This window comes from Erythrolamprus reginae, chromosome 1, assembly GCF_031021105.1.
Source record: "Erythrolamprus reginae isolate rEryReg1 chromosome 1, rEryReg1.hap1, whole genome shotgun sequence".
NCBI classification, from domain to species: Eukaryota; Metazoa; Chordata; class Lepidosauria; order Squamata; family Dipsadidae; genus Erythrolamprus; species Erythrolamprus reginae.
In genome coordinates, this window is record NC_091950.1 from 310,334,282 (window position 1) to 310,348,435 (window position 14,154).

Here is a 14,154-nt window from a genome sequence, read left to right on the forward strand (position 1 = left end):
AATGGCCTATAAGAAGAGAAGAACCAAAACTCAAGCCCGGTTTCCCCCCCCCCCCCCCAATGTTGGGGGAAAGTTTTGTGCACACGAAAGGTAACCCCACCAGCTAGCCACAGTTCACCACTATACCTAATTGATGTTGTGAATGAAAAACAATGCAGCAGGCTTTCTTGTAAAAATATATTTTACTTTTTCTTCTTAGCAAAATGCTTCTCTAAATAAACTATCAATTTCAATTCAATTCAATTTATTAGATTTGTATGCCGCCTCCTCTCCGAAGACTATCACAATACTATCATACACTACTATTACACCACTGCAACCGCCCACAAACCACTAAGCACTAAACCACCAACTCACTACAAACCACTCTATAACAAATCACACTCATGCAAGGGTGTTACTCCTTATATAGAGGTTACAGCCAATCAGGTTGCAGCACAATTAGCAAACTCATGATAACATATTGATTATGGCTTACATTAGCCATTCCCATGGTTACAAATCATTTACTTGCATTGTAATATTGCCTCCAGAAATAAACTTATTTCTGACACACAAGGTATACCCTAATCATGTCATCTGGATCAGGGGAATCCAACCTTGGCAACTTTAAGACTTGTTGACTTCAATTCCCAGAATTCCTCAGCCAGCTCTGCTTGTGGACTTCAATTCCCTGAAATTGAATTCTCAGCAGTTCAAAATACAGGCAAAACTGGCTGAGGGATTTTGGGAGTTGAAGTCCACATATCTTAAAGTTGCCAAGGTTGGAGACCCCTGATCTGGATGAAATTCAGCAGTTCAAAATATAGGCAGCCCTTGACTTACAACCACAATTGGAACCAGAATTTCCATTGCTAAGCAAAGCAGTTGTTACATTTATTTATTTATTTATTCATTCATTCATTCATTCAATTTTTTATGCCGCCCTTCTCCTTAGACTCAGGGTGGCTTACAACATGTTAGCAATAGCACTTTTTTAACAGAGCCAGCCTATTGCCCCCACAATCCGGGTCCTCATTTTACCCACCTCGGAAGGATGGAAGGCTGAGTCAACCTTGAGCCGGTGATGAGATTTGAACCGCTGACCTTCAGATCTACAAGTCAGCTTCAGTGGCCTGCAGTACAGCACTCTACCTGCTGCACCACCCCGGCCCCACACATGAGTAGTGTCCAATGTTATCTTTATTGCCATGGTTCTATTAAGTGAGTCGCTGCTATTGTTAAATGAATCATGCAGTCAGTAGCAAATCTGGCTTCTCTCTTTGACTTTGGAAACTTGCAAATGGCAATCACATGATTTTGAGACACAGCAAGTGTTGTGAATACATGCTGGTTGCGAAGCACTTGAATTTTGATCCCATGACCACTAGGATGTTGCAGTTGCTATAAATTTGAAGACCAGCCACCAGTCACTTTTTCAGTCCTGTTGTAACTTTTGTCTCTAAACTAACGATTGTAAATTGAGGATTACCTGTAGATTGTTAAATTGTTAAAACTACTGATTTAGTGCAGAGCCCAAATCTCCACAATTCCTATTGATTATCACTAGAAATCAGCAGCTACAACTTTTATTTTGTTTGACATTCTTTAAACCAATGAAGGGATGTAGACTGCTATCTGTTGGCCTACAGATATACTGGTTTTGTTCCAACTGCCTTTAAAGTTTGGGTTTGGAAACATTTTTTTTTAAGGTATTTGGATGAAATGCACAATTTGGAGAGTTGAGTTATAACAAGTTTCAGATTAATGGAGTTAAGAAGTGAAAGATACAAAGAGCTACATTTATATATTGAGGATTTCTTTTTTTAAAAAAAACTCTGTTTTCTGTGGGCAATAGTTCTGAAAATAGCACACAACTGAAGGTGACTTTCTAAGAAACGTGCAAACTTCCGAAGAAAAAACTGCAGTGGATCTAATACAGGGGGTTACAGATGAAAGGGAAAAATAATAGTTTATATTTTCTCTTACCTACCTACATCCAAAGCATATACAAGCTCGCCTTATTTTATGCTACTGTTACATTCCCCATAAGATCATATAAGGTGAATTTGCAAACTACAGGGACAGAAAAGCGGGGTTTGCATGGTTTGATGTCCAATATCATAACCTTGACAAGTATCCCCATAAATGTTTAGAGCTAAATCTAATTTACCTTCATTAGGGTCACATATCTCATTAGAATGGTATTCACAGATGGGATTTGTGGTTTCAACTGATTTTGTTATTACTATTTTATTCTATTACTAGATATTTCAAAATTTGTCCAAGTTAATATGTATATTATGCTGGAATAATATATTAGATTTTGATAGATGGTATAATCTATTTGGTAGGGTAAAATTAAAATTAATATAACTTCATATATGAGACAACCTCAATTCCAATCCCATTAAACACCATGCCTATGAAATGCTTTGTGAAAAGTAGAACTAATAATTGAAGAATACTTAATGTAGACCAGAGTTTGTTCCAAGATAAGCCTGGATAAACCAGCAGACGGAACAGATTTTCATACTGTCCCAACTTGGAAGCAGTGCTCCATTAGGCAGCAAAGTTGCCAAATGCCATATTAAATGGCCATTTGCATGCAGGGCTGCATAGCGTGGAGCACACGAAAATAGTTTTTTACAACTTCCTATTTCTACAGCAGTCATAAAGAGGCATTGGGAAAAAAAGAACCAGATGTTACAAAATTCTTAAATAAATGCTTGGTCATTTTCCAAGCTAAGATTCCACAGTCTGTTTAATTGGCAGAAGACCGGTGTTTTTTCAATCTTTCCCTCTCAGCCTTATGCTGACCCATCAGTTTGGCAACCTTCCCATCCTAGAAACAGTTCTTACCAGCAAACGGCTGCCTGATGGCTTAAGGGAGGGGAGAAAGATTTTACTAATTTTTTTAGGAGTACACCCTGTTTAGTATTGAACTTGGAATTTTGCAGTATGTCTGTTAGGTATTACAATGATTGATTATTTACATATAAGACTCCATGGTTCTTGTCACTATGCCTGTTCACAAATTAATACGATTTCTTATAATTATTTCAGACACATTACTATTTTCTTTCGTTGCTTTTCTTCCCCCAAGTACAAGTTGGCAATTATGGATTATGGTATATCCATCTCTGTCTTAGTTGCACTTCTTCTTATGGTTCCTTAATCTACTTTAATGCCCTAATTCTGAGTTTCACTGAACATATGAAGCAAATGTTGCTTAATCTCTGCTTCAAAACACACACAACAAGATTGCCAAGTCATATCTTGAAAGCACTACAACTGTGAGTAGAACAAGGGGAGATGACCTGGCTCTTTCATATAGAACTTCATAATCTCTGACCCTCGTCATATGATTATGAATTTTTAACATATCTGTAAAATCTTTAATCTATGACTGTGCCCAAGAATCCACTAAGTCATATTGTATGATTGTTTTAGATTAATTCTGATTTCTGTGTTAAATACGTAATTTATGCTGTGAACTGCCCTGAGTCTCAGGAGAAGGGTGGCCTAGAAATCGAATAAATAAATAAATAAATAAATAAATAAATAAATAAATAAATAAATAAATAAATAAATAAATAAATAAATAAATAATGAATAAATAAATAATAAATAAAAATAATGAATGAATGAATGAATGAATAAATAAATAAATAAATAAATAAATAAGGCCGGCATACAAATCTAATAAATAAAAATAAATAAATATTGCAATACTATTTGATTTTGACCTAATGTGATCAGGTAACCCAGAGCTTCTTTTTAGGCAATGGACTTCTAAAAACCATGGTATGTTATTTTACCAACAATATCATTGCCTTATTATGCAATATAAACAGGATTAAAAAAGAATATATTAGAGAATATATAGTACAGGATTTCTTAAGAGAACTAGACATGTGGTTCACCAGCTGTTAGTAGATCTAGATTTTATTTTACACAAAAATTTACCTTCTTTGGGATCTTCTGTTGAACTTTCTTTTTTCTCATCTCCTCTTACAGGCTGATGATCAATGTTGGACCCCTACAATACATGAAATAAGTAAACTAATAATTAGATACAGAGGATTGAAAACTAAATATCAATCTTCAGCTATCTGCCTTAATAAATAACATTAATTAGTATAAATTACTTGCTATTTGAGAACAAAAAACAACTTCTAAGATAAACTAACTAAGATGTATTTATTTATTTATTTATTTATTTATTTATTTATCATATGGATATACTGTACAGCAGGGGTAAGCAAACTTAGCTCTTTTATGACTTGTGGACTTCAACTCCCAGAATTCCTGAGCTAGCATGATTGGCTCAGGAATTCTGGGAGTTGAAGTCCACAAGTCACAGAAGAGCAAAGTTTGCCTACCCTTGCTGTACAGTGTATATTAACATTTCACATAAATTAAAAATTAGAATATGAATGTTAAAAAGATTTATATTTAGATAGATGCCTAGGCCATCTAACCATTAAAGCACAGCATTTTTAATCTGAAAGAAATCAGATGTAGATATTGCAATACATGGGGTAATTGATACAACACAGCTAATGAGCTTTTTCATACCAATGTATAACGCTCTCAATATTTGACCAAATGTAGAATTAAAAATTAATTCTACAATCTCTCAGATCTATGGATCAAACCATCCTTCTGAATCATAGTAAACCAAATCAAATGTATTACCTACGGGACTGCTTTCTGCCTCGTGTATCCCAGCGACCAGTCAGGTCCCACAGGGTCGGCCTTCTGCAGGTCCCGTCGGCCAAGCAATGTTGTCTGGCGAGGCCTAGGGGAAGAGCTGCCTCTGTGGCAGCTCTGGCCCTTTGGAACCAACTCGCACCGGAGATCCATACCACCCCCCACCCTCCAAAGTTGTGTGCATTCAATGAATCCAAAGAATGCTGGTAGGTGGCCAATTTAGGTGAGTTGTTTCTTGAAAGCCTCCTGTTAATAGCAAATCGTTGGAGAGATTTATTTATTTGCTATCAGAATGTCAACTCTGGGTGGCTTAGAAGTAAAATGTTATTTTTATATGCTCTGCCTATTCACTTATTTTCTAGACCAGGGGTGAGGGCCACTGAGGGCCACGTCAGGATTGTGTTTGACCCCCAGGGGCTGTGAGGTGGGCAGGTTGGGCGTGGCCAGTTCAACGTCACTTGTGCTGGGGGCGCCTATAGTGGGCCGAGCACTCTGCCAGTGAAAATGGGTTCCCGAGCTGAGTTTTCAACTGTGATGGCCTCCTGCCATCAGGCGAAAATGCCCGCGGCCTTCCCCTCGCCAGTCTTTCACTGTTTCCAGGGCATCCCCGTAGGTCAGATGAGTTTGACACCCCTGTTCTAGACTGTTTCTTTTTCCTGATATTATGATTCACATTACAGAACACTCATTGTAAAGTGGAAAATTAGAAGAGAGCTTAGCTTTTTCTTTAGGATTTTATTTTACATTGTACTTTCACGCACTACACCATGTAATACCAAATGCACTGTAGATATGAATGTTAACAGTGGAACAGTGGGATTATTTTTATTTTCAATATATTTTCAATTCTTCCCTGCTGACAGATTTTAAACAGGAGAGAGTGTTAATAAAATATTGCCCTCTTTGTTAAAATAAAGAATCCATGTGAGTTAAAACTGCTTAGTACAATGGTGAGACATATTTTTATCCAGATTTTATCTATATTGGATTTCCAATAGGATATCAAAATTCCTTCACAGTTTATCATTACTAATCTTGTCTTACATAAAAGATCTTGTTGCTCCAGAGAAAAATCTATCTCTTAACTAGGTGCAATATTTTCACAATAATACAATTTGTTGTCTTCTTTCTTATTGTATGCGTTGTATGGTTTTAATAATGGGTTTTTAGATGTTTTTTAAATGTATTAGATTTGTTTACATTGTTGTTATTGTTGTGAGCCGCTCCGAGTCTCCGGAGAGGGGCGGCATACAAATCTAATAAATTAAATTAAAGTAAATTAATTAAATTAAATTATTGGATTAAAAAGAAAAAAAACACCAAAACTATTTTTCTATTTACATATAAAAACATAAGCATGGAGTTATAAAAAGTAGCCTTGTTGATGATATCAAAGAATGAAAATACAATTTATTAGACTCTTTCATTGTTTCACTAAATCAGTATACAAATAGTTACAGGTAATACATGCAGAAACTAATTTGTTGTTCTCCTCCTGGCTTCTCTATTTTCAAGAAGGAAAACTAAATTGATGGAATAGACTGTAGTGAAATGGGCTGAATCAGTATCGCGAACCAACCATAAACTCTGACTGGAAGGAGCTATAGGAATAGCACAGAAGAAAAAAGGCCATTTAAATGCCCAATACTTGCTGCATTACTGTATATCAGTGTTTCTCAATTATTTTCTATTATGCCCTCCCCCTAAGAAGAAGTAAACATTTCTCGCCCTCCCCCCACTCTCCGCCAGGATGGTTGTTTGCAATATTCAGCACATTTTTCGCTATTCGCTGAAAAAACTCAAGCGGTTTAGCAGCGTGATTGGGGTGTAATGTGTTTAAGTGACACCTTTATTTATTTGGCTTCATGCTGTCTGCGGCCAACATTTTTAGACACAGTAAATATACTGGTCTTTCCTCATCTCCCACTGTAGTCACAGTGAAGCCAAGCGCTACATACGCTTCGTCATATTTCCTCATCTTAGCTTTTGGGAGACTTACATTTGTCTCATTATCTCCGTCTCTTTCTCCTTTTTTTTCATCCCTGTTAAATATTTTTCCATAGTGTCTCTTAAGGTTTATTATATGCACTTTATATCTCCTACTCTGTGTTGTGTGTTATTGTTCGGTGCAAAAAAACCCTACACCCGGTGGCAAAAAAGCATGTTCCCCGGGGTCACATGCCCCCCCCGGGGCCCACGCCCCACTATTTGAGAAACACTGCTGTATATGATCTTTATATGTCTTAAAACATAGAGAATGTGCTGCATAACAGTCTGCAAGTTTTAGGAATCGCATTTTAAGATTATCTACCCACTTCCTATTTTTTGTTCCTACTAGAAATAAATGTTTTTTTTTCATATTTTTATTTAAAACACTGAAATCTCAAGCATCTACTGTATATTCATATGTAATAGAGATGTAATCAGGTTTCATGGGGCATTAGAAAAATAATGTCTCCATTTCAGTGAAGTAAACTTCTAATGTTTTTATAGATATGCCTCTGTAGCCTTATATTTTATCAGCCATTCTTCAATATTTGTTATTTAAGTATTACATTTATATGTTACCTTTCCTCTAGACATAAGGCTAAGAGTAGAATTGAATGCACAATAGATCTTTTTGGTCATAGTCCAACAACGCAATCATTAGATCACACTGCTCTCAATAATTAACAGAATATCATAGCTGCATACAATTCAATAAAACTATTGAATGTATTGATCTCTCCTAAATGTGAATTAATTGAATGAAATTGCCAAGCAGGGAAGTATTCCTCTACAATGTATACCTTCTTTCATTCTAAACATTCTATACAGAATTTTTTTCTCTCTATTTGTAGAATAGTGATATGAGTAATTAATTCACATTTCTCAATTTTATAACTGCTAGGGAATTCTGAATTCAGAAAAATCAATTTGCAGGAGTCATGCAAATTGATTTCAATGCAACTGCCTACTCATAAACAAAAGTTGCATCCTTTCTCATTCATGTTTAAAGGAAAGACAGACGGACCACAATAAATCTCAGGTCTTCCAACCCCCATTAAAATATGCTCCCTTGACAAGTTGCTTAATTTCACTTCAAAGTATAGAATCCTCACAAAAGGGGTGGGGGGAAGGTAAACTTTCAAAAAGTATGTGTGGTCCTTTACATGGGAAATCTACACTTTTAAAATAAAAATCTTAGCAAATCAGGACTTTGTCTCCAGCTCTTCTGAAATGTCCTCTACTGTGGGTTTTGCTAAAATGGAAAAAAAAGTGCATTTCACTTCCCATTTATCCTAAACTGTTTTTAAAAGTTTTCAGAAATGCCAAACCAAAGCCTCAAACCAGGAACTTACTTTTCCGATCGATTCATTTTGTTGCTTGAAGATCTCTCTCACATCAGGAACATGGTACTGTTTGTTTTTCTTCCTCATTGTCTGGGTAACGGTATCGACTCGCTTCTGCACTGCTATGGCCTGAGTTCTTGTCAGGGTAGCTAAAACCACCATGCTTTCATGGGAATCTCCAGCAGCTTCACCGAAGAGGGTGGACAAACCTACTTCTTTTAACCACTCTTCTTCCAATTCGCCCTCTACTCAAATAAAGGGAAAAAGGAGATAGATGTACGGATGCAGTTTGTATTACATTCAACCCCATATTTTTTAAACATAAAAATGGAAACAGTCTCTATGGTACAGTAGAAACTTTTTCAAATAGTTAAAAAAAAGAAAAAGAGGCCACAATTGGTGATTCAATTCAAACATGAATTTAGAAATTCTGTGTTGAAGCTAAAACACTTGACCTAACCTGAACTACAGTATGTTTCATTACTTCTGCACAAAACTTAGATGAAAATTACTGACTTATAGGGGAAAGGTTCTTTTTTAAAAAAAAGTATTTCTAGATTGCAATGAAGCTCTAAAAAGAATCACTGAAATATCAAGACATTTGTTTTCTGTTTTGTGTTATTCATCATTGCTGTCCCACAAATCTTTTCTCTTCCCCACAATAATCACGGCAAGAATAGATGGAAGTTATTTGATGAGTCCTGAATCTCAAGGTTATTTGCATGCTTTGTTTTCCCCTGCTTATTTCATAATTGTGGGGTCACTGCTTTAGATGTTACTGCTTTGCACAGTTTTACATTTGTTAGTACATCTGGATATAGAATACTGGTTTTCTCCGAAACCTTTAAAATACTTTGAGAGGAAATAATCGCTTGCAAATCTGGAACATTAAATGTAGCAAGACATATTTTGCTATTACATATGAATATGGCCACTGAATTCCATGAGAAAAAACAAGGTATATATACATAGTGAAATTACTATATCTGTACCAAAACCATCACTTCTCTTTTCTGCTGATTCCTTGTAAATTGCATGGCTTTTCTTCAAAAAATATGTGTTGCATCAGAATATATCATTTGTACTTTTTACCTTTTCTAAGCAACTTGGTTTTGGGAACTCTTTGTTAACTCAATTTAATCACAGGTTATCAAGCTAATGAGTGCTGTTACTGCAAATGGGTTATTGCACTGCAACATTGCAACATTCAATTGTCTCTGTTGATACTCTCCTTGCTCCTTAGTGATTTCTAAGTACAGTAATACCTCATGATACGAACTTAATTGGTGCAAGGAGGAGGTTCGTAAGACGAAAGGTTCGTAAGACGAAACATTGTTTCCCATAGGAAACAATGTAAAGTCAATTAATCCGTGCAACCAAAAAAACCCCCGCAAAAAAATGGCTTTCGCCGACTGCTGGGAAGCCGCACGGCTGTTTTAAAAGGTGACAGCCGGCCTGGGGGGCCCTCATGCCGCCACCCCCTCCCTCCAGCGCTTCGCCTCCTGCCGGGCAAGAGGCCTCGGGAGGCAGGTTCTGCCGGCCACAGGACGATGGATGGGACAGAGGGGCGGGAAGGACCGAGAGGCTCAAGCCTCTTTTGGCTTCTGCCGCGGGGCGCTTTTGCGTTTTTGGCTGGGGGGAGGCAGGAGGGCCAGCCTGACCCCCTCTCTCCAGCGCTTAGCTCCCGCTGGGCAAGAGGGCTTGGGAGGCAGGTTCTGCCGGCCACAGGACGATGGCGGGAAAGAGGGGCGGGGAGGACCAGCACCCCCATGCTTAATCCCACCCCCAACCACGCCCCTTTCCGCCCCCACTGGGCCATAGAAAAATTGTCTTGCTGAAACTGGTCCCTGGTGGAAAAAACGTTGGGGACCACTGATCTACGGGACTACTGTAGGATTACGCAATAGTGTTTCAGCTACCTTCACAAATTTATTCATATCAGCTTTCCTTATAGATAAAATAAAAAAAATTAAATGGTCCATTTTTTAAAAAAAAATATTTTAACTCAAGTTTAAACTATTCTCCATCTCCCAATTTAAAACAGAATTTTGTTTTGATAAAGAGTGTCAAGTGTGTCAGATATCATTCAATAAAAGTTTTTTGTTATTTTTAAATCATGTTTGGCTAGACCTCCATAGCAGAAATAACACAATTAATATTTTATTGAGAAAAAATTCCAATAAAATATTTATTTTATTTAGATGTATTTTTTTAACAGAGTAATAAATAATAAGTATTTGTAATGAGGTTTTTGCTTTTATTTTGTTCGCTTTGCCATAAAATATTTTGCTACTATTCCTCTTTTAGCAATCCCCATCTTTCCAAATTTAAAAATTTAGTATTTGTACAATATTTTATTGCAAGGTTACAGTTTTTATATCTTTTGGCAATTTGAAAAAGCCTAAGAATTAAAAACTGTACTCCTAATAATAAAATACCTGACTGGCTGACATGATTCTGAGTTACCGGTATATGATCTGCACTGAAATCACAATGCTAAATGTATTATCTGGCATATAATTATATATCATTGGTTCCTTTCTTTTTTTAGCACTAAATCAACACTGAATCATTGTACATTTAACATATAGGTATATGTCATTATTAAGTTTTAAGTGATGTTATCTAAAAGTGAGAATTTTTTTAGACACTAGAAATACTTGAAAAATAAATACTAGATCATTTCTAAAAGCAAAATTTCTCACGCATGATAAGTGGATGTTGTAGTGCAGGTTCTGGCTTTATAAGACAATCGTTCTATATATAAAAATGGAACAACAACTTCCTGCTACTTCAGCTATGGTTTGGCCCTAATCCAGTATCAATAATGGCTGAAATTCCTTTTTACTTCTGAACTATAAACCAATGGGCAATAAATGTTGCACATATTATCTGGAAGCAAAGCCAGCAGTATTATCTATATCACATTACTGTGAACCAGCCAATGGAAAGGTAAAATCTTTTATACTACATTCCAGGCAGTTAAGGATTCAACTAATTCCAATTTCATAAACGAAAAAATCAGGCATGTAGACTTTTTATAGTACTGATTTTTTAAAATATGGTAAAAAATATTCCTGAATTTCTAGGACACTGTTGATATTTTGGGTTTGGTGGCTTTTTTAAAGGAACAGTTTTAAAACTGATCAACATTTGATCATCAATGGCTACTCACAACAAAGTCTATATTGTGGTAATATTGAGCACCACATCCAATCATTAGTTGTGGCTGGTTCCAAAGCATATTTCAAATTGCTACAATACTATCCTCACCAGACGCTACAATGAGAGAAAAATAATATATTTAATGAGGAGCTAGTTGTCAAAAGTAAAGAGGATACTGGTTTGATATAGGCCTTATAACCCATATGCACAGATGACTTGCATTTTATTCCATTATCTTCTACAGTCCTATTACTTTTTATATGGTGAAAGTGCACATTCTGACTGGAGATGATTACATAGCTAGCAAACATCACAAAATTCCATCAACACATGGAACGACATATAATTAAAACTTTATGATTTGCAGCATCTTACTTCTAGAAGTGGTCAACCAAATGCCCAGAATTAAAACCCACTTCAATGTCTGTTCTGGTTTTCAGTGTCATAATTAATAATTATTTGTACTCTTTCTTTAAATTTCTCTGCATATGTTGTTGCCATAAATTCCACATATAAATTATGTTTTTAAAGGAAGTATCTTTCCCTACAGTCCTTAGTAATCTATAAGTAACACATCCATGTTTTTCACATTATTACCAATGAACCATTACTGGGTGACAGATTTAGAAACATCTTCCAATCATAAATCTGTACTACACAAGCCTAGACTAGAAGCAGAAACCAAACAGCGCAAAACCAAACCTTCAAAACCTACAGAATAGTTTCATAGATTTTAAATGTGATTACCATCAGGTTCTTTCACCACAGCGAGGGCACGTTCTTCATGATTACCACTTCCTGTTTCCTGGATATTTTCAAGTTCCTTCCAGTAGTCATCCAGGGATAATTCATCAAGTGAATCTTGAGATCCCGAATGCTCACAAGGGAGCTTCCCTGAAGGCTTCTTAGAGTTATCATGATTCATTGTGTATTGGCCAGATCTACGGCTAGAAAACAAACAAACCAAAATAAATATTTAAGCCTGTGGGACAAGCCCAGAATGACATCAAAGTCTACAAGAAACCCAATCCTGATGATTCCATGGGTTCGTGCCAAACCATAGAGGGGAGAGTTGTCTCCTGAGAGCCATTAAGCATTTTTTCAGCCTCAAGACAGGGCACCATCAGCCTACTTTATACAAGCTCAAAGGAGTACCATAGTTATTTATTTATTTATTTATTTGCTTGCTTGCTTGTCAAACATTTAAAAGATAGCAGATATAGGTATACAGTGATCCTCCGATCATTGCGAGGGTTCCGTTCCAGGACCCCTAGCAATGATCGGGTTTTCGCGAAGTAGCGCTACGGAAGTAAAAACACCATCTGCGCATGCGCAGATGGTGTTTTTACTTCCGCAGCGCTAGCGAGGAGCCGAAGATTGGGGTTCCTGGGAAGGGGACTCAGCTGGGAAGCGGCGCTGGGGTTTCCCCACCGCCCAGGCAAACTCCTCGCTGCCGCTCGCCCGCCCTTCGCCCGCCCACGCCGCTTGCTCGCGCCGCTTCCCAGCTGAGTCCTGAAGCCAATTCGCTTCAGGACTCAGCTGGGAAGCGGAGCGAGCGAACGGCGTGGGCGGGCGAAGGGCGGGCGCGCGGCGCGCGGACAGGCAGGCGGCGGACAAGCCGTTCGCTCGCGCTGTTCACTCGCGCCGCTTCCCAGCTGAGTCCTGAAGCCAATTCGCTTCAGGACTCAGCTGGGAAGCGGCGCGAGCGAACGGCGTGGGCGGTCGAAGGGCGGGCGTGCGGGCAGGCAGGCGGTGGACAAGACAAGCGGCGGGCGCGGCAGCAGCGAGGAGTTTGCGTGGGTGGTGGGGAAACTCCTCGCTGATGCCTGCCGCTCGCCCTCCCGCCAGCAAGAGGGGGAAGACCCAGGGAAGCCGCCCAGCAGCTGATCTGCCCGGCGCCATCTACGCATGCGTGGCCATAGAAAAAAAGGGCACGCATGCGCAGATGGTGTTTTGACTTCCGGGTTGAAAAATCGCCATATAGCCGTTTCGCAATGATCGGGATTGCAATACCCGGGGGATCACTGTACACATAAACATAAGCAAAGGGCACATAAATGAGGACAGGGATGGTAGGCACGATGGTGCACTTATGCATGCCTCTTATAGGTCTCTTAGGAATGGGGTGAGGTTTTGACAATCTAAGGTTAAAGTTTTTGGGGTTTGGGGAAGAAACCATGGAGTCAGGTAGTGAACTCCAGGCATTGACCACTCTGTTGCGGAAGTCGTATTTTCCGCAGTTTGCAATGTTTACACTAAGTTTGTATCTATTCTGTGCTTGTGTATTGTTGTGGTTGAAGTTGAAGTAATCATTGACAGGTAGGACATTGTGCAAATGGTTTTATGAACTACATTTAGACTGGTTAGGAGGTGACGTAGTTTGAAGTTATCTAAGTCCAAGATTTCAAGTCTGGTGGCAAAGTTGTCTAAATCCAAGATTTCTAAGCCCAAGATTTCTAAGCCCAAGATTTCAAGTCTGGTGGCTGCTTAGTACTTGAATTGGAGACAGTTGGTAATAGTATGTATGTATGTATGTATGTATGTATGTATGTATGTATGTATGTATGTATGTACATCTTCAATGTGAAACTGCCAATCTCAAGCATGAAACTTACAGCACTTAAAACACAATAAAAATAATACACCAAATGCAATCTAAAACACATAAAAGCATATAAAATATGAAAAAAATATTAAAACCATTAAATAATCAACATCTGTGTTACAGAAAGATTTCACAACATTCAATATACAGTGAACCCTCGATCATCGCGAGGGTTCCGTTCCAGGACCCCACGCGATGATCGATTTTTAGCGAAGTAGCGGTGCGGAAGTAAAAACACCATCTGCGCTTGCGCAGATGGTGTTTTTGCTTCCACTGCCGCCCGCCCTTCGCCCGCCCACCCCGTTGCTCGCGCCCGCCCACCCCATTGCTCACGCTGTTGCTGGGGCCGCTTCCCAG

The 14,154-nt window shown here is 38.2% G+C and overlaps 1 protein-coding gene across 2 annotated transcripts in view; it reads right to left on the reverse strand.

The window, feature by feature from the left end:
- ARHGAP18 (Rho GTPase activating protein 18) overlaps positions 1-14,154 on the reverse strand; it is an 82,451-nt gene that overhangs the window by 41,877 nt on the left and 26,420 nt on the right. For both annotated transcript variants that reach the window (XM_070733492.1, XM_070733490.1), the window contains exons 2-4: positions 11,940-12,139; positions 8,037-8,272; positions 3,949-4,021 (exon numbers count right to left, since the gene is read on the reverse strand). In XM_070733492.1, the coding sequence (XP_070589593.1) occupies positions 3,949-4,021; positions 8,037-8,272; positions 11,940-12,139 (509 nt within the window). The remainder of the gene's footprint in view (positions 1-3,948; positions 4,022-8,036; positions 8,273-11,939; positions 12,140-14,154) is intronic.